The 25864-nt window shown below is 61.6% G+C and overlaps 3 protein-coding genes across 12 annotated transcripts in view; 2 read left to right on the top strand and 1 right to left on the bottom strand.

Moving 5' to 3' along the window:
- ELL (elongation factor for RNA polymerase II) overlaps positions 1 to 3742 on the top strand; it is a 76822-nt gene extending 73080 nt beyond the window's left edge. Inside the window, exons 11-12 of the mRNA XM_041761154.1 lie at positions 644 to 688; positions 1384 to 3742. Coding sequence (XP_041617088.1) covers positions 644 to 688; positions 1384 to 1500 — 162 coding nt within the window. The 3' untranslated portion in view covers positions 1501 to 3742. The remainder of the gene's footprint in view (positions 1 to 643; positions 689 to 1383) is intronic.
- Positions 3743 to 3892: 150 nt separating this feature from the next.
- ISYNA1 (inositol-3-phosphate synthase 1) lies at positions 3893 to 10089 on the top strand. 3 transcript variants are annotated; one of them, XM_041761156.1, is made up of 11 exons: positions 3893 to 4320; positions 7083 to 7211; positions 7332 to 7493; positions 7784 to 7916; positions 8021 to 8214; positions 8388 to 8537; positions 8620 to 8835; positions 8965 to 9129; positions 9247 to 9360; positions 9434 to 9651; positions 9788 to 10089. In XM_041761156.1, the coding sequence occupies exons 1-11, from the start codon at positions 4234 to 4236 to the stop codon at positions 9987 to 9989; spliced, it is 1770 nt and encodes a 589-aa protein (XP_041617090.1). In that variant the 5' UTR covers positions 3893 to 4233; the 3' UTR covers positions 9990 to 10089. The 3 variants fall into 3 exon arrangements, with proteins under 3 accessions (XP_041617090.1, XP_041617091.1, XP_041617089.1); XM_041761157.1 differs by lacking the exon at positions 3893 to 4320 and adding an exon at positions 6386 to 6404; XM_041761155.1 differs by lacking the exon at positions 3893 to 4320 and adding an exon at positions 6861 to 6977.
- Positions 10090 to 10307: 218 nt separating this feature from the next.
- SSBP4 (single stranded DNA binding protein 4) lies at positions 10308 to 24972 on the bottom strand. 8 transcript variants are annotated; one of them, XM_041761163.1, is made up of 18 exons: positions 24529 to 24968; positions 18590 to 18662; positions 18152 to 18213; positions 17975 to 18059; positions 14157 to 14246; positions 13606 to 13671; positions 13322 to 13381; positions 13167 to 13236; positions 12935 to 13002; positions 12780 to 12847; positions 12394 to 12439; positions 12262 to 12297; positions 12107 to 12161; positions 11942 to 12012; positions 11763 to 11841; positions 11368 to 11396; positions 11096 to 11203; positions 10308 to 10724 (listed from the first exon to the last, which is right to left on the bottom strand). In XM_041761163.1, the coding sequence occupies exons 1-18, from the start codon at positions 24585 to 24587 to the stop codon at positions 10695 to 10697; spliced, it is 1155 nt and encodes a 384-aa protein (XP_041617097.1). In that variant the 5' UTR covers positions 24588 to 24968; the 3' UTR covers positions 10308 to 10694. The 8 variants fall into 8 exon arrangements, with proteins under 8 accessions (XP_041617097.1, XP_041617093.1, XP_041617098.1 ...); XM_041761159.1 differs by having other exon boundaries at positions 12780 to 13002; positions 24529 to 24972; XM_041761164.1 differs by lacking the exon at positions 13606 to 13671 and having other exon boundaries at positions 24529 to 24967.
- Positions 24973 to 25864: the final 892 nt, after the last annotated feature.

The raw sequence follows: 25864 nt of genomic DNA, 5'->3' as shown, positions 1-25864 counted from the left end.
CCCAAATTGGGAGCTCAGTGTGGGGGTGTGTAGGGGGAGCTCCAGTCTTGCTCACCAGCCTCCCTCATGCCATCTTTCAGAGCTAGTCTGATTAATTGGAGTGTTGGGTCTGCCTCCCCTCGTGGGGTCCACTTTGGTTTCCAGAGGAAACAGCTCCTAACTGAGGAAGTGATGAGGGCTCTGAGGAGTCCCGGGGTCTCGCTCTCCTCCCTTCTGCAGCCCCCACATGGACATTCCCTAGTATCCCCCTGCACCCCTAGGTCGTTGGGACAGTGGTGGGGGGTGTGTTCTTTGCTTGACCTTGAACACTGGAAGGGCTGCCTCCTCCCTCCCATAGCTGTGACCAGCCCCTCCCACTCTGCTGCCATTGTGCTTGTCCCTGAGGCTGGGTCCCTGGCCCAGCTCATCCTCCCCCACCTCCTGCCCTGCTCATCCTCCACCCCCACCCCCACCCCCACCCCTACCCCAGCCTGGGCCTGCCTGTCTTTACTTTGGTCAGCTTCTCTCAGGCCATGCTGAGGCTATTGTCTCAAGGCTGGTGGTGACTCTTCAGGTCACAGGTTATCAGGGGAAAAGGGGTCACTCAGTGGGGGTCTCCTGCAGGCAAGGACATTGTTCGCTTTCTCTTTTGTTTTTCCTCCAGACTACTCGGGGTCAGATTTTGCAGGAATATCGAAAAATCAAAAAGGTAAGTCTCCACCCTTGTGGGGGGTGGGGTGGGGTCAGACTAAGCTGTCTCAAGGTGAGCAGCACTGCAGTCAGGGAAGGGATAAAGGGAAGGAAGAGCCTTGCCTGGGTTGGGGTCTCAGGTCCTCAGAGCAGCTCCTGTGCCCCAGTCCCCCATTTACAGCAGAGGAGCTCAGCCCATCCCTCCCTTGGCGCCCCAGCACCCTCCAGCACTCCCCCTCCTTGGTGGGTGCAGCCCCCAGGATCTTTCCAGCTCTTTCCAAGGTCAAGGGAGGAGCTGAAGTTCCCCACCCCCAGCTGCTGGTCTGGAAGGAATACCTCCTCAGGGCTCTATCAGTTCTTGTTCCGAAGGCCACTAGCTGTGGGTTCGCCACGTGTGTGCCCCCATGTGCCAGGGCATTTCTCTGCCAGCCAGGCCCCAGCCCGGGAAGGAGGCTTCATGACAGTCTTGCCTCTGACCCTCATCCAGGCAGTGACCCTGATTCCCAGGATGAGGCTTGGGGAGGGACAGGCCTAGGCTCTGGCCTGAGGTAGAGGAAGGGTCCTTGTCATTCCTGGTGAGCACTGGCCTACAGGCAGGAGGAGGGGGAGCCTAAGCTGGCCCGAGGCTGGCACGCTTCACGCAGGGCAGTATGGCCATGCTCTGGGATGCCAGCTGCTTGTAGGATGTGGCTCAGCCCTGCCACTCTCTTGCAGACCAATACCAACTACAGCCAGGAGAAGCACCGCTGCGAGTACCTGCACAGCAAGCTGGCCCACATCAAGAGGCTCATTGCCGAGTATGACCAGCGGCAGCTGCAGGCCTGGCCCTAGCCTGAGGCCACAGAGCAGGAGGTCCTGCTTGGCTAGCCAGGCCAGCTCCTCTTGCCGGGCTGACCCTTCTGGATGGTGGGGGAGCTGGGGGCGGGTGGGGGCGGAGCTACGGAGCGGAAAAAGAGATTTATTTAAAAAAAAAATAATAAACCCGAGGAAGACATGTTCATCTGAGCCAGCAACGCGGATTTCAGGGGAGCCCCTGCAGACCTGATGCCTGCAGGTCACAGATCCCGGGGGGCCAGGCGTCTCGTTCCCCCCCCCACACACACACACACACATGGGATGGGCTCCTCAGGAAGCCCACCTCCTCTCCTACCCTATCACAGCCCGAGGGGCTTCAGCTTCCCCTCACGAAAGACTCCCAGGCCAGCCCGCCTGCCTTTTCTAGTTTTATACAAAAACAGCCACTTTTAGCTACTGCTTATGAGACTTCAGTCTATTTTTGTATTAGAGAGAAAGCATCTTTTCTAAACCTGTGCCTCCCCTCCTTGGACACCAGGGTCCAGATGCCGCCCTGTGTCCTTCCTGCAGTATTACAGATGCCATCTGAAAGTCGTTCCTGGGGACTGAGGAGGGAACCGAGGGGGAGAGGGGGGCACAGCCGGCTGGGCTCCCGCCCCACCCCAGGCCCTCCCTACAGTCCCGGCCTCTCCTCCCTGCCTAGGCAAGGACGGGGTCTGCTCTAAGGGGGTAGAGGCCCGCCCAGGTCTATTTCGAGAACTCCAGCTGGCCCTGAGCAGCTGCTGAGAGCCGCAGGGGCAGAACAGCTCTCAGCCCACCAGGCCTGCCCTGCTATTTCAGTCCCTCAGCTGTAGGGGGTCACTGGGGGTTTTCTGTGCTACGAGCTCACGCTGCAACAACAGTGTCAGATTTTATTTTATTATGTTCTCAATTTTCCCCCTTTGCTGCTGCTTTTCTTTTCGCGCCGAGACCGTGTGGTCTCCATGCTGTTGACCTCACTCCATCCCTCAGTCCACTTGTGGGTCTTGGGGTCATCTTAGCAGAGCCACCACAGGGTTTGCACTCAGGGAGGGGCTGGGGGTCATTGGGGTCAGGGGACCCCCCCGAGAGCGAGTTCAGAAAACGCACCCTATCCGCCCACTCTGGTAGCATGGGATCCATGGACAACATAATTGCTGCTTAGTAGCTGTGCCTAGTCTAGTGTCCCCCCAGTCTAGTGTCGGGGGACCACACACGCATGTGCGTGTGTGTGCGCGCTCATGCATGCGTGTATATGTGTGCGCGTGTATGTGCGTGTGTGTGCGTGTGTGTGCGTGTGTGTGTGTGTGTGTGTGTGTTAAGGCGGCGCTGCCAGGGTGCAGTGGGGCCTGAAGTGTATGTTCACATTCAGGGCCACATTCAGCGAAGCCACCCAGGACTGGGGAAGGTGGAGGGAGTGGCTGCAACCTGGAGCCTGGGGCTCAAAAACTGGGGTGGGTGTGGGGTGCTGCCGCCAACAGTAGTGAGGCGGGGAGAGCAGAATGCTCAGGTAGACGTGTCTATTTTTCTAAGCCACGGGGCTGCCTCCTAATGGCTTCCCAAAGAGCAAGTGCCCGAGTGGAGGCACCTGCAGTTTGCCCACCCCACCCCACAGGCCCCTTCCTTGGGCCCCCTGGGGTGCCCGGAGCACCAAGGGAGCCCATCCTTCATGTTTCAATAGCTGTTGTTTTGTTTTTCATTTGGGATGGAGTGGGGGAAGGGCCGAGCGGACCCCAGGGACCCCCGAGTTCTGCAGACAGCCGTGTGGTGTGCGCAGACTGTACTCAGCTGGACGCGCAGACTCGGCCGAAGGATTATTTAAGGAGGCTGCAGCCAGAGGGCTGACCCGGTCCTCTGCCCTGGGAACCAGTTCAAGGGACTCTCAGTTGAATTTCCTTTTTGTTGTTGGCTTTTTGTTGTTTTTGTTGTTGTTTTTCTCCTTTTAAGGAATTATGAAGCTAAGAAAAGTTTTGTGCTTTGGGGGTTGATGGACAAAAGTTCTAGCTGATTAACTATGGTCTAACTTATTGATACTGTGTTTTTCCCCCTTTTTAATATTGTACTGTGGAGAAAAACTATTTTGAGCCATGGAGTTGGTGTTTACAAGAACTTTTCACTTTTGCCAAAATGTTACGATTAAAAGGCATCCGCGTCTTCAGTTTCCTAATATTTTCTTAAAAGAACTAGTGTCCTTTTTGTACACTAAACAGGTGAATGCTGATTTTTTCAACATACAATAAATTTCACTGAACCAAACCTAGCAGCCCCAAGTGCCTGGGTGTGTTTGTGTCCATCCCAGCCAGGGCCTCCTGGCCCCATGCGGGGGGTGGGCTGGGGTCAGGAGAAGACTGGGCCCTGGAGCAGCCGTGGTGATGAGCCGGTGTGGGGCGGGGGTGCAGGGAGGCGGCCAGGTGAGGCTGGCAGGCTGAGGCGATGGGCCCTGCCCAAGCCAGGGCATGAGGCCAGACCGCCTGGTCGTAGGTAGGCAAGGATGGAGGTGGGATGTGGAGGCCATGGGGAGTCACGGTTGGGTGTTATGAGCAGGGCTGTGTCCCCAGGGGCCGACGGGTAGACCAGGTCCAGGAGCAGGGGCCTTCCAAAGTGCCAAAGGCGCCAGGAGTAGTAGGGACCCCTGGGGCCAGGGGAGTGCCCTCCCTTGGGGAAATGAGCTGTGACTGGGGGAAACGGCAGTGATGGCACAGTTTTTGTTTCTTCCAACTAGGCCGGCTCGCTGGGGCTGCCCCTGTGCCCATGATGGGGATGGGGATGCTGAGGCCCAGTGGAATCCCCCGGCCCCAAGACGCCAGCAGGGACGGCTGTCCTTGTCCCATGCTCCAGGTGAGGAGATGGAAGGCAGGGGTCAGGGTCCTGCTCTTGAGGGACGGGGTGTGGGTGGGTGTTTATTTTAGAAAGGAAAAACAGACAAAGAATAAGCCTGGGATGAAAGGGGTCCAGGGGTCAGGGGCTGTGGGCCTTCACCTCCTGAACAGCCCCACTGGCCAGTGGCCTTGGCCCAAGTCCGAAGGTGGCCAGGGAATCCAAGGAGCGCAGGAGACGAGGTCAAGCAGGCCCTGTGGGGCAGAGTGTACCCTGCGCCCCGGGCAGCCTGGCTGTACTGTTCTTTTCGGGGATAACATCTCTATCCCCACAGTTCAGGGTCCAGGGCTAGTGTGTGCTTCCTCGAACCCCATCATGCCTCACCTTTGCCCTGCCCACCTGCCCCCCAGACCCTTCAACTAACTCTCCTGCAGCCCCTCATGCTCCCCAGAGGCACCATGGTCATCACTCCCAGAGTGCACCTTAGCTGCAGGGGGTCCCATCAAGCTCCTTCCCGAGCCAAGGATGCCACAAATCCAGGCCCCCCAGGGGCCTCAGAAAGGTCCCCCAACCTCACAACCTGTACCATGGCCCAAGGGCTTGGGGCTGCCCACTCGTGCCCCTTGCTGGACAATGTCCCTAGCTGTCATCCTGCCAACACCCCGATCCCTCCTGTGTGCTGGGCTCCACCTGGGCACTGGCACTCAGCAGGACAAAGACAGCCTTGCCCCTGCCCTCAGGAGCCTGTGTTATGGTGGGGACACGGGTGCCCAGTTGCTCCCAAGCAGTACAGTCACCCCGTGTCACATACCCCGGCGGTCCCCGCAGTTGCTACACGGTGCCCACCTGACTGCTAGGAATAGAAGCAGCCCAAGGCCAGTCCCTCCCAGCTGCCTCCTGCCCTGCTCCCCTGGGGAGCTGGCTCTGCTGGCACCCCCACCCCACCCCGACTGCCCTGCAGATACTAGGGTTCCCCGGGGCTGGGCCAGGGGGCCTTTGCTCTCTGCACACGTTCCCAGGTCATCTGGCACTTGGCGCAGGCCCCCCCCAGGCCCCCGGCCCCGAGTGTACTCCGGTTCCTGGAGCATGCATCACACCGCATGGGTGAAGGGCTCAGTCCCACAAGATTCCACCCAGACACCTGCCACGGTCTCTGGCCACCCATACTGCCAAGGAACCGGCTGTAAATCCGGGGTTCCCTCGGCTCCCTCCTAGGTTTGTCAGAATGGCTCAGTGCTCAGAAAAGCCCTTGCAACGGCCCAGTGGAGGGAGCCGAAGGTGGAGTGTGGAGAGCGGCCCTGGGCTGCCCCGCCACCTCCAGGTGTGCCACCCTCCCAGCACCTCCATGGGTCCGCCCAGCCCCATGCCGTCCAGGGGTTTTTAGGGAGGCTCTGTTAGGTATGATGAAATCGCCGGCCATTAAGCGACTGAGCGCCATCTCCAGCCAGAAACCAGGGACAAAACTAAAATATTTATTACGTGATATTCTCTGTCCGCAGCCTTGAGGGGCTGCTCTGACCCTGAACTGCTCCTCTCCCCTCCCGCCTGGCCACCTCCTCATCGGCCCCTGGGCCCGCTCCCCAGGCTTTTGCCTGGGCAGCTCTTCATATTTCTTGATAGGCGATGTCTTCATATCTCCTGACCCCTTCCAGCAACCACTTCCTCCAGGCAACCTGCTCTGCCAGACCCTCCTTGTGTGCTGCCTCTGGCTAGGGGTGCCCCATTCTACTTCCGGCTCCCCCACACTGGAGTCCCTTGAGGGCGATGCCTGGAACAGGAGTCTTGGAGCCCCCAGCCCCCAAGGCCAGGCCCTGACCATGTTTCCTGCGAGCCTTCCCAACTATCCACCTTTTGGGTCAGCTCCAGTGGTGGAAACTTTCCAGCCAGAGGAGGCCGCTTGTTTTGGAAAGTTCCTGGGGGAGCCGCCCCCGCCCGCCCGCCGGGTTCCCACGCTCCCTTATCACTGGGTGCTAGGGGGGCGCAGTGCTGTGCCTGCCCAGCTCCTCCCCAGCTGACCTCCTTGGCCCTGCCCCCCCTCCCCACCCCTCCTCACCCACCGAACACTGGCCCCCTCAAGCCTGGCCCTGCCAGCCCTCCTGCTACAGGTAGGGAAACCGAGGCCTCGCAGCGCCCCGCGCTCCGTGTCAGCCCGGTCAGGGGGGTACTACTGCTCTGGAAGGGGAAAGGCCGAGGCCGCAGGGGTGCCTGCCTGGCTCCGGAGTCAGAGTCCTGGCTCCGTCCGGGGCCGAGCCCCCACCGCAGCACCTCGGGCCCGGGTGCCAGTCCTCCCGCCCAGCCCCATCTCCTCTCTCGCGCCTGGGCCTGGCCCGGCGCGCGCTCGCAGCCTTAATGTCCTCTTTTGTAAAAATGAGGAAAAGCGGCCGCGCGCCCTAACCGGCTGTGGCGCAAGGCGAATCCGCGCGCCCCGTGCTCGGGCCGGGGTCCGTGGCCCACGTGGCTGTCCGGGAGCCCCAGGGCAGTGATGGCTCGGGTCTACGGGGCCTTGAACCCGAGTCCTCCGAATGCCCGGCGGGCGCGCCCCTCCTCCCCGCGCGCCCCTCCTCCCTGGCGCGGGTGGGGTGAGGGGCGGGGCGTGGGCGGGGCCGCGGCTCTTTTCTCTGGAGTTCGCGCGCCCCGAGCCCTCGCCGTTCGCCACAGTCCGAGTTGACTCCGCGCCGGTGAGTGCGGCCCCGGGCGTAGTGCGGGCTTCCGGGCGACCGTGGTCGGCTCGCTCCGCCGACTCGCGCGTCCCCGCTGACCTCCTGCCCAACCTGCGCCCCTAGCTCTCCCCGATGGAGGCCACAGCCGAGTTCGTGGTCGAGAGCCCCGACGTGGTCTACGGCCCCGACGCCATCGAGGCTCAGTACGAGTACCGGACGACGTGCGTCAGCCGCGAGGATGGTGTCCTCAAGGTGGGCAAGGGACCCGGGGTGGCGGGTAGGGACGGGACCCTACCTAAGGTCGGAGACCCTGTCCCTGCAGTGAGGGGGAAGGGCCTGTGGGCCCCGGCTCACTGCGCTGTCCGCCCCCAGGTGTACCCCACGTCCACGCGCTTCACCTTTCGGACCGCCCGGCAGGTGCCCCGGCTCGGGGTCATGCTCGTCGGCTGGGGCGGGAACAACGGCTCCACGCTCACCGCCGCCGTGCTGGCCAACCGGCTGCGCCTGTCCTGGCCCACGCGCACCGGCCGCAAGGTGTGGGGTCGGGTGGGGCCCGGCCGGCCTCTGTGCAGGGGGAGAGGGGGAGAGGGCCCTTAGGGGGCGGAGCTCTACGAAGGAGGGGACCTTCAGGGGGCGGGGCCTAGGGTGCCGGCGGGCTCCCGGGGGTGGGGGGAACCTCCGAAGGGGAAGCGGCTTCTGCCGCGGCTTGGAGCTCGGAGCTGCGGCGTCCAGAAGGCGGAGCTTGAGGCTGCCGGGCGGGGCCCTGGCCGGCTAGGGACTCACGCCACGCCCCGCCTCACTCCGCCCCGCCTGCCGCCCCCCAGGAGGCCAACTACTACGGCTCGCTGACGCAGGCGGGCACCGTTAGCCTGGGCTTGGACGCCGAGGGCCAGGAGGTGTTCGTGCCCTTCAGCGCACTGCTGCCCATGGTGGCACCCGACGACCTCGTGTTCGACGGTGGGCGGGGCCCTAGGCAGGGGGCTGGGGTGGGAGGCGGGGCCTGGAGGGGCCCGTCTTCAGGGCCCGGCTGAGCTTGGGGGTGTCCCCCTCCCCCGCCCCAGGCTGGGACATATCGTCGCTGAACCTGGCTGAGGCGATGAGGCGTGCACAGGTGCTGGACTGGGGGCTGCAGGAGCAACTGTGGCCACATTTGGAGGCTCTGCGCCCTCGGCCCTCCGTCTACATCCCCGAATTCATCGCAGCCAACCAGAGTGTGCGAGCTGACAATCTCATACTGGGCACGCGCGCACAGCAGGTGCGGCCCCGCCCCAAGCCCTTTATCCCTTGCCACTTGTTGCTCCCTGACATCGCCCACCACCCCAACCCCCGTTCCCATGTTACTGTCCATGTGTCTCCTTGCTCCCATCCTGCGGTTCCAGACCTCCCCAGGTCGAGGGGCCTGTACAACCTCCTTCCCTCCCTGCCCAGCTGGAGCAGATCCGTAGGGACATCCGTGACTTCCGATCCAGTGCTGGGCTAGACAAAGTCATCGTGCTGTGGACCGCAAACACGGAGCGCTTCTGTGAAGTCATCCCCGGCCTCAATGATACTGCTGAGAACCTGCTGCGTACCATCCAGGTGCGCGGCCCTCAGGGTTGGAGAGGGGTCAGGGCCAGCTCCAAAGGACCTCTCCGTGCTGACCACCCGCCTACGTCCACAGCTGGGCCTGGAGGTGTCGCCCTCCACTCTTTTTGCTGTGGCCAGCATCTTGGAGGGCTGTGCCTTCCTCAACGGGTCCCCGCAGAACACGCTGGTGCCTGGGGCGCTTGAGCTCGCCCGTCAGCGACGTGTCTTCGTGGGTGGAGATGACTTCAAGTCAGGCCAAACCAAGGTCAAGTCCGTGCTGGTGGACTTCCTTATCGGCTCTGGCCTCAAGGTGCGTGGGCCTGGGGGGTGCACTGCTCAGGAGGGAGGGGCCTGGACCCCATGTGCCAGGCTGGTGGGCAGCTGGGCTGGCATGCACTGCGGGGCCTGCAGCTGCCCCCGGGGCCCCTTGTTCCTGCAGACCATGTCCATCGTGAGCTACAACCACCTGGGCAACAATGACGGGCAAAACCTGTCGGCACCGCCGCAGTTCCGTTCCAAGGAGGTGTCCAAGAGCAGCGTGGTAGACGACATGGTGCAGAGCAACCCTGTGCTCTATGCATCCGGCGAGGAGCCCGACCACTGTGTGCGTGGGTCATAGGCTGTGGGGGGGGGGGGGGGTTGGGCGCGGAGGCCAGGGGGCAGGGAAGGGCCCCTGACAGAGAAGGGCGTGGACCCCCTGTGACCTCCTGCCACCCCCCAGGTGGTCATCAAGTACGTGCCATACGTGGGCGACAGCAAGCGTGCGTTGGATGAGTACACCTCGGAGCTGATGCTGGGCGGCACCAACACGCTGGTGCTGCACAACACCTGTGAGGTACGGGGCCTGCCAGGGCAGGAGTGGGGCTGCCCGCCAGCCCGGCCCACCTTCTGACCCACCGGCCCTGCAGGACTCCCTCCTGGCCGCACCCATCATGCTGGACCTGGTGCTGCTGACCGAGCTGTGCCAGCGCGTGAGCTTCTGCACCGATGCTGACCCAGAGCCGCAGGGCTTCCACTCTGTGCTGTCCCTGCTCAGCTTCCTATTCAAGGCGCCACTCGTGCCGCCGGGCAGCCCTGTGGTCAATGCGCTCTTCCGCCAGCGCAGCTGCATCGAGAATATCCTCAGGTGTGCCTCGAGCTGCGGGGTCCCCCTCCAAGCCCAAATGTCCACTGGTGGGCTATGCACAGGGACCCTAGGGACTGGAGGTTGTGGGGTTGCTGGTCTTGGGTCTGGCCCAACTAAGTCCCGACCTTTCCCCCAGGGCCTGTGTGGGGCTCCCCCCACAGAACCACATGCTTCTGGAGCACAAGATGGAGCGCCCTGGCCTCAAGCGAGTGGGGCCTATGGTTGCTGCCTGCCCTGTGCCCTGCAAGAAAGGACCAGCGCCAACTGCCCCCAATGGCTGTACGGGTGATGCCAATGGGCACTCGCAGGCTGAGGCACCCCAGATGCCCACCACTTAAGGCCATGGCCATCCTTCTCCCCCCAAACTGTTGCCTCTGTTGCCCCTCAAGACCCAACCCTTCCAAGACCCTAAAAACAATAAAACCAGTGCTACAATCAGCCCCAGCATCACCTGTGGGTTCTCACAGCACCTGCGTACGACCTAACCCTAATCACCCAACTCCAGCTCCATCTCCATTTTTCACATGGGAGACACCTATCTACCCTTCAGAAACTGATGCCCCAACTCTTAAAACTTCTAGAACCCTGAGGCCTCTGTCTAACCCCATGATAGGAGATTGTGGCTGTAAGCCCAAGCAAAGAAATCTGAGACCAGATACCAAAAACCAAAACCAAGTTACATTTATTGATGGGGCCCACCCCTGCCGTCCAGGGGGAAGGAGGTCCCCAAGGAGCCCCCTGGGACAAAATAGAAATGGCGGGTAGGGCCTATAAGGAAAGAACGTCTCTGAGGTCCTTGCGTTTTTTTTGTGTGTGTTTGTTTGTTTTGTCTTTTTTTTTTTTTTTTTTTTTTTTTTATAAAATGAGAGTCCTTCGTGCGGGGCCTCCCAGCTGTCCAATCCTTGAACTGGATGGAGTACAGTCACCCAAGGTGTGACCTCAGACCCTCACCCAGCAGACTGCCCAAGCCCCTGGACCTTGGTCCCAGGCAGGGGCACTGGGCAGAAGCCGAGGCCGGCAGTGGGCAAGGGGCTGCTGCCCCATCACACGCTCATGGTCATCCCGGGCGAGTACTGCGGAGAGACGAGGGGGTGGCGCGCGGAGGCGGGCTCAGCTCCGGCCTAGGCTGGGACCCGCCCCCCAGGGGAGAGTGGGGGGCGGGGCGGAGGGAGGGAGGGGAAGAGACAGGTGGTGATGCATGGGGAGGCCGCCCTGGGGTGCGGGTCCCAGAGTGGGGTTGGGACTGGGGGCGGGCTGGTGAGATTAGGGCGGGAGTGGGGGGGGTAGGGGGAGAGGGGAGGGGAAGGATGCCGCGGCCGCCCCCCCACCTGGCCCGCCGCGGTCACGGTCTTGCTCTGGCCCCCCGGCCGCCCCGCCGGGGCCTGCCCGCCAGGCCCCTCCGGCCCGACGCCGCCGCGGGGGGGGAGTCGACGCAGTCGCTTACGCTTTCGCTCGGGAACGGGTGCAGGAAGGTCCCGGCGGCCGCCATCTCACCGTCGTCCCGCGGGGTGCCCGGGGCGTTGCTCAGGCCGGCCACAGCGCCGGGGGAGCTCTGGGGGCGGCTGCGGTCAGCGCAGTACTCCCCGCCCCGCGGGGCAGGCCCTGCCCACCCCTGCTCGGCCCAACCCGGACTAGGCCTCACAGCCCTAGCCAAGCTCGCACTCCTGCACCCCAGAAGCCCCAGGCCCCGCCCCACGCAGGAGCGCGGCTCCTCACCTTCGGCAACCCGTCCATATCGCCCGAGCCTGCGGACGACACACCGTGGACCGCAGCTCAGATGCGCCTGCGCCAGGCCCATACCAACACCCTCCCCTCCCCCAGCCCCAGGGTCACCCGTACCTCCCCGAACTTATCCCGCCCTGTCCCTAGGACTTAGCCCACTGGTGCGCCGCTGGGGGTCCCAGATGGAGGGTCCAGACGGGGGTCAGTGATGGCACACTGGGTTTAGTTATTGGAACCTCCTCCCCTACCCCCAATCGCGGCTCCTCCACCAGGGACACCACCAGAGAAACCAGGGAGACGGGCAGGACCAACCACCAGGGGGCGCAAAAGGCCCGTGAGGTAGCGGTGTTGGGGCATTGGGGGGCGGGTGTCTGCGGACGCCCACTCACCCAGGGATCCATTCACATGGTGAGGCTCCATCGCACTCATGGCCGCCATGGGGCCCTCCGGACCAGGACCCAGCGGGAACTGCGGGCGGGGGTGGGGGGGGGCAGCGTGGGACTCGAGCCACCCCATCCCCCGCGGGGCCACCGCCTTCCGCAGCCCCCACCCTGTAACCCCTACTCACATTAGCCCTGCCGGCCCCCGGGCCAATGGGGTTCATGATAGTGTACATGTTCTCGCTGGAGTTGGTAGAGTCTAGGGAAGATATTGGTGCATGAGGTGATGGGGGGCGGTGAGGGTTTCTCCAGGCAAGCACACCCCTCCCTGGACCCTGCCCAGACTGTAGTACCTCCAGGACTGGGCATGATGGGTGTTCCAGGGGGCCCACCTCCTCCTGGGGGTCCCTGCACAAGGAAGGAGACAGAGCAGGTGAGAAAGAGCCCCCATCTGCCACCCAGCACCCCTGCCCCCTGGCTCAAGTGGCCCAGCCACAGCCTCACTCACCGAGTAGCTGCCGGGGGAGGAGGAGGAATAGGGAATCTGGGGAGAGCGGCAGCCATGAGCAGTCGGCCCACTGCACCCCCACCCTGATGACCCATCCCCCACCCTCCCCTGGTGGGCCAGCCTGCCACTCACCGAGTTTCCACTGGGGCTGGCCCACGGGCCTCGCACTCCAGGGCCCCTGGAAGAGACAGTGGGTGGACCCTGGGGTGGGGCCAGGTGGTGCACAGCCCCCCAACTACACACTCTGTGACATTCCCCCCCACCCCATGTGCCCCTCAAACAGGCCCGCAGAGCAGCAGACACTGGCTGAGATGGTAATGGATCCCTGGATGGATTCTGGTTAACCTGCAAATCCCATCCTATCACTCACTGGCCTTTGGGCCTCAGTTTCCCCACCCAACAGCAGAGTAAACCAGCAGAACTGTAGTGCAGACTGAGTCTGCCTCAGCAGAGCGAGCCTACGAAGCTGAATGGTGGCCCACATGGGCACACTCCAGGGGTCTCTCTCCGGGCCTTACATGTTCATGGTGGGCAGGCCTGGGCCGGCGAGGGAGTTGGGTGGGGGCCGCATGCCACCTCCATAACTCTGGAAAAGCAAAAGGGCTGTGAGTGCAGGCCAAGGTGTTGGGGGAAGCCCCTGACGTGCACCTCCTCTCCTGGACCCAGCCCTCACCTGGGGTCCAACGCTGGCCATGCCCCGTGGAGGTGTCACTCTCTGCATCGGGCCCATGCTTGGATGCCCTGAGGCGGGGACAGAAGGAAGGGGGCTCAGGCCAGTAACACTCCCCCGTGTGCACATGGGTTGGATAGGGGCGGTTCTGCACCAGGAGGTGGCAGGGACATGGAGCTTGGAGCTGGGGTCCTACTGGGTGGGGAGCAGCAGCAGCTGGAGCTTCTGTACTCACCCTGAGCTCGCGGGGAGGGTTCCATGGTGCCAGGCAGGAGGGGCTGGGAGCCAGGGAGGCCCACAGGAGGCTGTGGAGGGGGTGTGGCAGCACTGAGAGTGGGTACCCCCACCCTGGCCCAACTCCTGCCCCCCCTCCCCTCATCCCTCTCTCACCTGACTCGGCATCCGCAGGGTGGGCCGGGGGCCCCCTGGGAACCGCGGTGACATGAAGGGCTGGAAGAGGTGGGCCGGGGATCAGCACCTCCCACCACCCACTCACCCCCCAAAGCTAGCCGGTCCCTGCGGCGCCCGGGCCCCCAGCCTGGACAGCCCCCTCCTCCAGGACCAGCCAGCAAACCGCAGCCAGCCAGTGCCTGGTGCATGAGTGCGGTGGGGCCAGGGGGCTCGAGTTGCTGGGATGTGCGTGTGTGGAGGGACAGGGCGTCATAGGTCCTTACCTGAACATGAGGCCCCATCATGGGGGCGTTGGGGTTGTGGGGGGGCTGCTGGGAGCCGAGGGGGCCCTAGGAGGACAGAACCAGGTGGGTTGGGAGGAGCGAGGTCCACTGAAGCTTCACTGTTTTCTGTGGCCCTGCTGGGCCTGGCCATAAAGGGTGGCCGTGAAGGCGGGCACCGTGGAGGTGAGGGTGGGCCTGCCCTGCACTTCCCCGAGTGGAAGACAGGGTTTGGGGTGAGGGACCCTAGGGGACCAGTCATGGGCAAGCTGCATGGCTCCGAGAGCCATGCTCTGAGGCCCTTAGCAACCAAGCACGCACAGGCCAACCACATGGAGAGCCGGCCCTCTCCTGCCACGGGCCCAGCCCAAACAGCCCACCCTGCCGGCGCCACTGAGACCTGCAAGCAAATAATCCACCAACCCACCTGGCGGGGCCTCTCCCCACATAGCACTCATCCACCCCCATCATCGCCCACACCTGTCACCCTCCAACACATGCCCACTTGAGTTGGAGAACGGGGGTGGGGGGTGGGGCACCAGTCCTGGCTGTACCTGGAAGAATCCGGGTGCCATGGGGCCCGCTGCCATTGCGTCATTGGGGGCCATGCTCCCCATCACAGGACTGGGAGCCGCTACAGCGCTCTGTGAGGGGTGGGAGGAGACCAGGGGGACCAGGTCAGGTCACTTCCTACTTCAGTGTCCCCTCCTCTCGGCAAGCAGCCCACTCCACAGAACAAGGGACCTGGCCCATGTGATCCTCTGCCCCTGTGAGGATGCTTGCAGGCTTCTCTAGATAAAGGAAGAGCAGGCTCCAGGCTCCGCCCTGGTTTTAGCAACCCTAACTCAGCTTCCTCCTGAGATGTGCTGTGTGGACACAGGCTGTGTCCCTCTGCTGTACCCAAGACACTGGAGGTAATCGAGACCCTGCCAGGCACAGTCCACAGCCCAGGAAGGAGGCCAGAGACCTGAGGATCCCACCCTCAAGGAGTCAGTCCCAAGCCAGAGGATTCTGGGGGTCTGAAAATGCCAGGACTCCAGTGAGCATGTGCCTCCTGCATCCGGCACAGGCTTGTTCTTTCCATCGGAACCTCACCTTAGACTAGTGAGAGCATTGTCCCGGATTCCAGGCCCATCCCAACAGGCCCTATGTCCTCCTGGCTGGAAGGCAGGTTAGCTGGACTCCCAGTTGGACACAAGACACCCCAAACACACAAAAATCAATTGGCAGCTTCAAGAGGAAACTCCCTCCCAGAGGGCTCCTCCCTAGAGCTGCTGTGCAGACCACTCCCCCTCCTCCTCCAGTAGGGAGTGGAAGGAAGAGCAGGACTACTGGGGTGGGGTCTCCAGGCTCCCAACCACTCTTCAGTTGGAGGAGGGGAGAAGACCGGGTGCTAGACAGGGGAGTTCCCATGTCAGCAGAGGGTGGAGATGCTGGTGGCAGGCCAGAGCTGGCAGGGGGACAGGCTGACAGGCCACTTCCTCTGGTAGGTTCCAAGTCCCAGACCTGTCTGCCTTTGGGAACAGAGCAGGGAGGAGGGAAATGGAGGCCTAGTCTACAGCACAGAGGAAACACATCAAAGGATAGGGAAGGAGGACAACTCTGCAAGGACTGAGTAAAGAGAGTACTTCCCTGGGGGCCCCTTGACTCTTACCTGTCTGGATCATCTATCCCCACTCCACCCCTGACAGGATTCAAGAGGAAGGGTATGGTCTGTGTGGGTCACTGCTATCCCTGGGACTGGCACAAGCTATCACGCAGGGATGCTCAGGAATTTGTGAAACTGTAGCCACTTGGGCTCAGAGGAGTTAAGCATTTTGCCCACAGTCACACAGCATTTCCTGACCCACAGAAGTGGGGAGAGGGTCCCTTGGCTGGGTCAGAGGAGGACCCCTGAAGACATACCCTTCCCCTTGGGTACTGCAAGCTGCCCCCTCTTCCTGCCCCTTCTCAAAGATCAGCCTCTGAAGGACTCCTGCCCAGGCCCCAAGCTGGGCCAGAGGCTTGGGCGGGCACGTCCCGAGGCCTACAGTGATTGAAAACATTCCCAGGGCCCAGCACCAACATTTTGAAAGTCCAAGAGACCCTAAGAGTAAGGGATAGGGACGCCTGGGTGGCTCAGCGGTTGAGTGCCTGCCTTTGGCCCAGGGCATGATCTTGGGGTCCCGGGATTGAGTCCCGCATCGAGGAGATCCCTGCATTGAGCCTGCTTCTCCCTCTGCCTGTGTCTCTGCCTCTCTCTGTGTGTCTCTCAAGAATAAATAAAATCTTGAAAAAAAAAAAAAAAAGTAGGGGATAAAGCTCTCACCCTGCCCCCCCCAAACTGCCAGGTTCCCCCTACCTCCATCTCATCCCCTCAACAGACACGCAGCCTGACACCTAGAGCAGCTATTCGTGTGTGCCTCAGTGGCTGGAGGAGGTACTTCTGAGCTCTCAGTCTGTCCACTCCCCCCAACCTACCGCAGGGCGGGTGGGAGAGGAGTCCCCCCCCTTTCAAGCCACAACAGGCGCCAGAGCATTTCCTGGTGGGGAAGGGGGGCAGCTGCTCTCTGGGTTGCCTACAAGGTGTGGGGGCAGGGAGAAGATAAGGCACCCGTCAGCCTCTGCAGCTCCCCAACTCTAGGCCCAGAAGGGTTAATACCCGGCGGGCGCACCCTCCCTGGCGGGTGGCCCGAGCTAGACCCCCCACGTCAATCATCCACCCCGGAGACGCCCTGGCCCCTCCCGCGTTGCTATGACGACGGGTTGGGCGCCCGAGCGTTTCCTGGAGACGCTGAGGTCGGCTGTGGAGCCAGGAGGGGCAAACTGAGCCCCCACTCCGAGGCCTTCCCCCCCTACACCCACAGGCGAGGCAAGCACAGCGCTCCCCCCACGTCAGAGCAGCTGCCGGGCAGGATGTGCGCCCGCAGCCTCAGGGAACCCGTCATCCCGGGGCCAGGGCGCTCCCCCCCACCCCCGCCCCCCACGCCTGCTGGGCCCACACCGGCTCCCCGATGCACTCCGCTGCCATGGTAACCGGCGCGCTCTCGGGAAGCGCGCCCCCGTCAACGTGAAGAACCCAGTGCTCGCCTTCCTGCCCTCCCCAGAGGGGCCCCGAGAGGCCGCTAGAGGCCAAGGCAGGGGTGGGGAGGGAAGGGGGCGCTGCACAGGCTGGGAGGGGCTAAGGCTTGACTGGGAGTGAGTACCCATGCGGAGTCACTCCGCAGGCACGCAGCCCCAAACACCCGTGGAGCCCCAGTTCTGACAGGAGAGGGACAGAGAGATGGCACACGGGTAGTGGGACCCGACAGGGACCAACAGTGTGACCCCGGCAACCCTGCACAGCGTATGTTTGCAGAGGGACTGAAACCCCGAAAACCCAGCTCTTGCGAGCTGCACCCCAGCTTTACAGAGGCCTTCGCTTGCGGGGTGGGGGAGCCTTAGGTGGGGAGGCCGTGCGTGACCTTGGCCAACTGCAGAGTGAGATGGGGACAGCCAAGCCCGGGAAGCCTGAGGGGGCCCAGTGGGGTGCAGACAAAACGCCAGCTGTAGGAGAGTGGGTGCACCAGGGGGAGGGGAACTCCCAGAGAGCTGCACCACCTCTGGACTCCAGCTGAGCTGCTGCTTTCCCCCACCCCCCGCAGTGAGCCCAGAGCCCCCAAGCCCTTCCTGTCCAGCCAGAGACTTCTCTGAGAAGCCAGGGGGCCAAGCCCCACAGCCAGGACCAGGAGGATAAAGGCAGGGGCGGCCATCTGCTCCCCTGACAAGATGCCACCAGCCCTTTCATGTTATCCTCTCTCCTCTCCAGACAGGCCCCTGACTTCCAGTCAACTAGGAGGGAAACTGAGGCCAAAGAGGTAGGGGTCAACAGCCCGTCACCAAAGTCAGGAAGTGTGCCCAGGGCTGGGCCTCTATTGCTCAAGGGTACACCTGCCAGTTAGCCAACCTCCCCCTACCACCCCCCACCCCCCACCCCCACCTGGGTCAGAAAGGCTGGAGTAGGAGGGGACTTGCAGTGGTGGCCCCAACCCCCAACACATACATCCAGCTGGGCAGATGGGAAGGTAGGAGTTCCTGGTTCCCCCAGGGATTCAGATGAAGAGGAGGAGAGGTGCGGGCTGGCCTCAGGAAGGTGCAGGGAAGAGGGGAGCGGGGCTGTGGCTCAGGAGCTGGGTGCAATGGAAGGAGCCTCCCCCACCCTGTGAGTGATCCTAGACTGAGTAGAGGGCACAGGGACTCCCCAGAAGTGGCCAACATCCTAGATCAAACCCCAATGCCAGACCCACCTGCCCACCCAAGCCGGCCTCAGGCCATGCAGGCCCCCAAGGCCACAGGCCCAGAAACCGGCCCATGCCCATGAGCCCTGGGCCGGATCCCTGGGGCAGGGACTCACGTAGTCCTGGAAGGCCTTGGCCTCATTTGAGTGCTCACACGCCTCTCTGCGGTCGGGTGCTGCACAGTACAAGTCCCAGAACACGCTGTGGGCGGCAGGGGTGGGGGGACGATGGTTTCCCCATGCGTCCCCACACAGCCCCCCTCCATGGCCCACCCTGGCCAGCCCCACACGCACCACCACCAGGAATGCAGGAAGCCTGGGGGCTCCCCCAGCGTAATGTTCTTCTCCCATCGGATCTGCAGGGGAAAGGCAATACAGTGAGGGGGACCGTTGCCCGGCCCTGCCTGACCTCTTCCAACCTGAAGCAGCTCCATCCCAGCCTGGTGCCTGGGGAGCAGGGAACCAGCAGCCTGAGCAAGGGTGCTGGGCGGGGGATAACTGGGTAAAGGGTGGAGAAGTAGGCACAGATCCTTGGATGCCTAGACAGATGCCCCAACACCAGCCCATGGGCCCTGACCCGGCCCAGCCCTCGGTTCCCTGGGCCAGCAGAGGGACAACACAACCCCTCCACTGGAGCCCCAATGGAAAGAAGATGGAGAGGACGCCAGATATGGGGAGTAAGGAAGGGCCCAGCTGGGGCAGGGGGAGCTCTGCCTGGCAAGGCTGGCTTACCTCAGACAGAAAGGTCTGGGCTGACTTCTGGGCACCGACGTGCAGCAGGTACTCGTACACATAGAGCGCCAACCTGCAGGCAGGCAGGGCGGGGGCTGGCTCAGGCTCTCCGGAGCCTGCAGCCATCCCTGCAGCCCCTCTCCAAGAGTCCCTGGGAGAGGCCTCCATAAACCCTTTGTGACACCAACCCCAGCCTCACACACTGGCCCCCACTGGTTCCCCAACCCTCCACATCTCTCCCACCCTGATATGATGGCTTCACCAGTTGCTGACCTGCCAACTCCTACATATCCATCAATACCCAACCTGTAGGCCCTTCCTCTAGGCAGCACTCCCAACAGTCCCTGCCCTGACTTGTAAGCCAAATTCTGCTCAGTTTAACAACTCGTGGACCAAGTCCTGGCCCCATTCTGCCAATGATGAGACCCCAGAATAGCCTCTGTCCCTAGGAGGTCTTCTGGCCAGAAGACAGACTCTTGGATGTCACTCCAGACTGGGCCCTGGATGGGATCTCTCAGTGGGTACCCTAGACCATGTGGCCAGGGCTCAATACCTAATTTCCTTCCAGTCTTGTCTGCTAGGGAAAGAAAGGGACCTTCTAGCCTGAAGTCTTCCTCCTCCAGGTGTCCCTGGACCCCCACTCTCTTTCTCAAGATCGGCACCCATCCACCACTGGTAGCCATGACCTATCTATACCAGCCCTCCAGGGGAAGTCTGGAGAAGTAAGGGTAGGTGAGGGGCAGGGGGGCCTGCAGTGCCACTCGGCTGCCATGGCACTACCTCGTGGAAACACAGTGCCCAGTACCCCTGGATGCACCAACTTGGCTGCTGCAGGCCCCAAGAACACGGGCCACCTTCCAACCAGCAGTGTCCTCCACAGGCCACAAAGGGAGGCTGGCCCCTCTACACCACCTTCAGAGCCTCTGCATCCTCAGCCCCCATGCCCCCTCTCATCAGTCTTCTCCACCAGCAAGCAGAGAAACAACTTCCTACCTCCTGGGGTCACCCATTTCCCATCCATCCATTTCACAGTTACCAGCCCCTTCCAGTGCTATCCAGGCCCTAGGTAGGGGCTGGGGGAGAGTTGGGTCTAGATCCAAGACTGGGGTGGGGGGGCTCCCCAAGGGCTGGCCTGAGCTGGAAGCCCTTTCAGTACGCCTCCCTGCTCAGCTGGCTACCCTTCCCTGGCTGAGGGCCCCATCCTAAAATAACCCGGCTTTGACTCATGTTCCTGTTCTCTCCCACCTTCCCAGCCAGACTTCTTGATCCTCACATACCCGCCCCCTATCAGATCACCTTCATTCTGCAGCTCCTCTCAGACCTCACTGAGGCAGTTCCAGCCATTCTGTCCTGGCCCCTGCACCCTGCTCCACCCCATGGGTTCTGTCCTTACACTGGATCCCCTTCCTTCACCCATCCATTTCATTCATTCAACATTAGCCCAGCACCTCTCTGTGCAGTGAACACAAAAGATGCTTGTACCCCTGGAGGCTCCCTGCTTGCAGGGAGACAGGGAAGCAATAGTAGGAAGCAGTTGAGTTCCCTGGTGGGCTGGAAGGTAGTCCGTGCTAGGGAAGGACAAGAGGCGGGCATCGGAGGGACTGGGCAGGACAGCTGTCCCACCTCACACCACACCAAAGGAGCTGTGACAGCCCCCGACAGGGACAGGGTATACAGGGGTATAGCCCATGGTGGACACGCTGCTCCAAGTGTGGGTCTTCCTGAAGACTGGCTGTGGATTCCGCCAAGTCATCACACCCCTCTCAGCCTTCCCAGCCCCGTGACCTCCAGGGTTACCTCCTTTACCTGTCCAACTCACTCCTATCATTCTCTTCCTTCCCAGACACTTCCTGAGCCTTCGAGTAGTCTGCATATGCCAGCCCCGCATCCATCAAAGAAGGAACAAACTCGAAAAGCCAATGGGCTGGAGCAGAGCCAACAGGCACAGACCTACCCACCACCCCACCCCCCAGGCAAGGAGAGAGGCTGAGAGAGGTCTGCCCAGGCCCTCACTCATATTGGGGGTCACTGCAGGAAGCAGGAAAGTCTGGGGGTGAGATGCTTGGAGTTAAGGGAGTGAGATGGGATGGGGATCCAGGTAGGTAGGGGTAAGAATAGGGACAGGGAAGCTGCAGTCTTGCCCTGGGGGCATTCTGGCTGGAAAAGCTTGGACACTGCCAGCCATGAGGTCCTCCCACATCTCCCCTTGGCCCCCCACCCCGATTGTTCAGTGGTGGTATCTGACCCAGGATGCAGGTCCAGGACCCTAGCCCTGCCTGCTCCCCTCACCCCTCCACTAGCTTAGCCCTTAGGCCTTCACTTCTCTAGGTGGCCTCCTTTCCCTTTTAATGACATCTGCATGCAGCTGCCCATGGGGTGCACCAGCCTGGCCCCCCCAACCTAGGGGTTCACAAGACATCTAATGGCCCAGCCTTAATAGGCTCCCCACCCAGGTTTTTCATCTCCCACCTCCCCTGCCCCCAATGCCCCAAGACCTGACTTGGGTAGTCTGGCCTTGACTCATAAAGGCACATAGGTTTGTGAATATGCACCCATCCATCCCTCTGAGCTCACTGCACTTACAGAATTTAGGGAAAAAAACTTAAGGAAAATGCTCTCTCTTCTACTTTGGAGCCTTCTTCCCGCCTCCTCTACCACACTTGATCCAGGCCACTACCACCTCTTACCTGGATTTCTACAGGGCTCCCCCAAGGGCTGCTTCCTCCCCAGCCCAGCCTCTAGAGTCTACACACACACCCTATAGCACTCCTCCTTCATTCCCTCCAATGCCCCAACACATGCACACTGGGCATCCTCGACCCCAGGGCCATTGCACATGGTGTCCCCCCAGCTGGGGCACTTCCACCTAGAGACCTATACGGTTCAAATATCACCTGTCACAGTCTTCTCTGTCACACCTAACCTCCTTCTTCCCCATCCACCCCCCAATCAGCTTATTTATCTCCTTCTGACACATCTCTCTGCTTAATGCCTGTAGCTCCTTCTGGAATATAGCTTTGGGAGGGCAGGGACTTGGTGTCTTTCATTCACTACTGAGCTTACATACAACAGAGCCCAGGGCATTCTGGGCCCCTAGCTACCCCAAATGAATGAATAAACCAACACTGGGACTCCTTCCTGCAACGTCAGGATTAACACAGGCAGTCTGGTAAGCACCAAAAAAAGTTAGCTTAGTATTTTGATGTTAAAGGATTTGGGGTTTTATCCCCAAAGCAAAGAGAAGCCAGAGAAGATTTTAAGTTTTTCTGATTTCTCTTACGTGTTCGTACTTTAATTTTTACCAGGATAGAGTCTCAGGGAAGAATTGTGAGCTGTTTTTGAGTGAAAAATTCCGAAGCCTGGACATCTGGCCATGTTGTTTTGAGACCTTCCAGGTACTACCTCATGCAGGGCTTCCAGCTTGAGGTGTCACCGTCCAGGCCCTGATCTCAGTTACAGGGAAGGGCCTGGGCCCTGGATCCAAATCCTGGCATCCCCATCCCTAACCAGGTTGGCAAATGACCTGCAGAACAAAGAGCGTGCTCACGGGAGGGGTTTCTGCTGTAGGGGGGCAGGTGGATGGAAGGAACGAGTGACCTAGAGGATATGGAGTCCCCAGACCCCAAGTGCTCACAGGAAGAAATGCACACGGGGCTGTTCAGGTGACATGCTGGTACGTCAGAGGCTTGTAGACTACAATATGGCACCACCACTGTAATCACAAAGAACTGTGGTAGGTAATGGATGCTCTGAGCACAGCACAGCATCCTCCTCCCCATTAAAGCCCCTGGACTTGCTGCTGGGGGCTGGGAGAAACCCCCTATCAGAGCCTTGTATCACTCCTCCACAGAGGATTGCTCCAGCCCACACATTTTTCACCCTTCCCCCCACCCCCCAAGGCCAGGCCTTCAGGTATCTCTCACCAGGGTGGTGACCACCCTCCTCACCATCTGCCTGGCAGCCTCCATGCTTGTTACAGCCCTTCTCTCAGCCAGTGGCCAGGGTGATGATCCTCACAAATTCTACGTCTGTCTTCCTCCTCCTCCTGTTCCTTCCCTCTTCTTGGAAGCTCCCCTGTGTCCACTGGCTCTACTTAGCCTCTGGGACTTAGTTCCTTTCTCAAGAATCTCTTGCCCATCTGCCCTTCAAACAAGGCTGCACACAGCCACACCTGGAAGCCCCGCAAGAGCCAGAGCAAACGCAAGGTGATTCCCTCATCTGCTGGGCTAAGGAAGAAACTATCCGCGGTCGTCACATGCCCCATCTCAAAACCAATCCCAGGAACAAACACAAGACACCCAGTGACACCAACCATGGTTGTCATTAACGGAACGGCAGCACTTCACGTTGGCAGAACCTCTGGGGCCACAGGGGAAGGATATAAAGGGGACAAAGGGGCCTTCGACTATCCCAGCCACCTTCGTCCCCTTATTTAAAAAGCCCTGAAACCAAGGACCAAATGCAAGTGCTAGTTAGTTCTGGGTGATAGGTGTCCCCCAGGCTGCCCTGTAGGCTGGGAGTGTTTATTATTGGATCCACCATCCACACACCCAGCAGGTACTCAGTCCATTTCTGGGGCAGGCTGTCCCAGACCTAGAGTAGAGATGAGCAAGAAGTGGGCCCAGGACAGGGACCTGAGAGGGAAGAAGAGGAGGAGGAGGCAGGTCTGTGAGCAGGGAAGAAAAACACAGAAGCAGAGAGCTCAGGACCTGAGCAATGTAACCCCCCCACACACACACACCCATTTCACGGAGGAGGAAACCGAGGCCCAGAGGCAGGAAGTGGCTGGGGTGGTGGCTGCCTGTGTGGGGTGCTCTACCTGTAGCCTTTCACCCAGTCCTTGTGAGAATCTTCCAAGGCCGGTTGTCCGTATCTCAGAAACCAATGCTCAAAGCAACCCACGGACCTCTTCAGTGTGCCCACCCCCATCTCCGCCTTCTGAGAGAGCTCTCTGGTTCCCCAGGCCCTGAAACCTCAGCAGATCGCTTCCTCCCCAGGGCCCGGGTAACCCCGCGTATTGAAAGAGGGGACGCGGCCATCTGGTGTCTTCCAAACTTTCTTTAGCACCAGGACCCTATCTCCAAACCAAGGCTCAGAGGGGACCCTCTATAAGAAATGGACGAGCACAGGACAAATCTGGCCATCAAAGGGACTGGGAATGAGACACGATGGGGCCTTTAAACTCCACGTGAGGTGTTTTCGCAGATCCCGGGGTCCTCCCACTGGGAGCCCCACCCAGCTGCCCAGCGCAAGGAGCTGAGGCTAGCACCCTTCAGGCCCTCTCCTCCCTCTAGCTCTTCCTGACAGGCAGGGGTCCCCGACTGGTCAGTCTCGCCCGCCCCGGAAACTTCCCTGGAGAATGTGGGAAACCGCTCAGTGCGCGACCTCGCGCGCACGCGCGACCGCAAACTCGCGCATCCAAGTCTCGACCGTCGGGGAGGTCCCGCTCGGGTCTCTCGCGCCCCCGCAAATGTCGCGACCCCTTGAGCCACTCGGGTCTCCTTAGCTCTCGAGCCTCACGCGCCCCCTCAAATCTCGCAAACCTCGGGTCTCCCGCGCCCCTCCAACTCTCACGACCTCTGGGCTCTCGCGCACCCCCCCAAACCTCACGACTCCTTGCGCCTCTCACGCCCCCGAAGTCTGACGCGCCCCTCAAATCTCGCGAACTCTTAAGCTCCTCACACCCCTCAGATCTAGCGCACTCCCACACGTGTCGCGACCCCTCGAGCCCCCTCGGGCTCGCGCGCCCCTCAAATCTCGCGCCCCTCGGGTCTCGCGCGCCCCCGTAAGTCTCGCGACCCCTCGAGCGCTCGGGCCCCGCACGCCCTGCCCCCGCGCCCACGTGCCCCGCGCGGTGCCCGCCGGCACTGGGGCCCACGGAAGCTGCGCGGCCGCCGAGCCCCGCCCCCGGCTCCCGCGGCCTCGGCCCACCGACTCACTTCTCGCGGGCCTGGCTGTCGGAGGGCACGGCCGAGCCCTTGCCCCCCTTGGCGTACATGCTGCTCCGAGCCGCCGCCACCGCCGCCGCCGCCGGGGCCCACACCTGTCAGGCGGCACCGCGGGCCGCGCTAGCGGTCGCCATAGCTACCCCGCGCCCCGGGCCTCACCGCCCCGAGCCCCGCGCGGGCACCGCGGGCATCGTCCGCGCGGGGGAGCTCCAGACGGCCAAGGCGGCGGCGGCGGCGGCGGCAGCGGCGGCAGCTCCAGCTTCAGCTCCAGCCACGGGTTTTATTTTCTTCCTCTCTTCCCTCAGCGCGGGCTGTTCCGGGAAGCGCGCGCCCCCTCCTCCCGCCGCGCGCGCCCCCGCCCGCCGCCTCCCTGCCGCCCGCGGGCGCCGCTCTTAAAGGGGCGATGGCGGGCGCGCGGATGGGTCCCGCTGTGGGGACCGTGGGCCGGGCGCGCACGCGCAGTGCCCGCCGCGGTGGGAGGGGCGCGGGGACACACACGCAGGCACGGGTGGGGACGGCCACCTGGGGACACACAGCAGGATACAGTTGATCACGGCTACACACACACTCCCCAGTTAGGACCAGCTGCCCAAATTGTACACCCAGGAACATAGCCACACACAGTTGCAGCTACAGTCTCGGACAGCGGACTCTACACACATAAATCCACATAGCTACTTGAACAACCAGTGAGAGTTCCATAAAGCAAAAAGCGGGGTGTATCACCCCGCGGAACTACCCGACCCAACACACACACACACACACACACACACACACACACACAGCTTGAGAGAGAACTACCGCACATACAGCTCACTCAGGGACACACTGTCATACACACAGACGTATACACAGTGGCTCGCAGAACAACAAAACACACCGACCACCATCACATAGACCTATAACCGCAGAGAGACACACGTAAGCTCAGCTGTGCTATAGCTTCCAACAAGCTGTGGAAAGAGCCCATGCAGCTACTTGCAGTCACCCTGGGGCACACCATCGCAGCCTGAACAGGGCTCCACACACAGCCCGGGGGTCTCACAGTGCCATAAATGTGTCAGTGTCACACAGTCACATGGCCTGTAGACACAGCTATACACACACACACAACACACATATGCAACACAAAGACAACCACACAGGGAGTTCCTGGGATACCTGGGCCTCTCCCTGGGAGCCACCCTGCACTGCCCCACAGTCACACCCTGTGTCAATAGTAGTCGGTGGGTGATTGTTGACTGGGCCATTCCTGCTGCCACTTCTTGACTTCTGTGCTGCCACCTGTAAATTGGGTGCAGCCCACATTTAATCACCCCTCTGAAGG

This window comes from Vulpes lagopus, chromosome 7, assembly GCF_018345385.1.
Source record: "Vulpes lagopus strain Blue_001 chromosome 7, ASM1834538v1, whole genome shotgun sequence".
NCBI lineage: Eukaryota > Metazoa > Chordata > Mammalia > Carnivora > Canidae > Vulpes > Vulpes lagopus.
The sequence above is the reverse complement of the archived record's forward strand: the minus strand, read 5'-3'. Positions and strand labels throughout refer to the sequence as shown.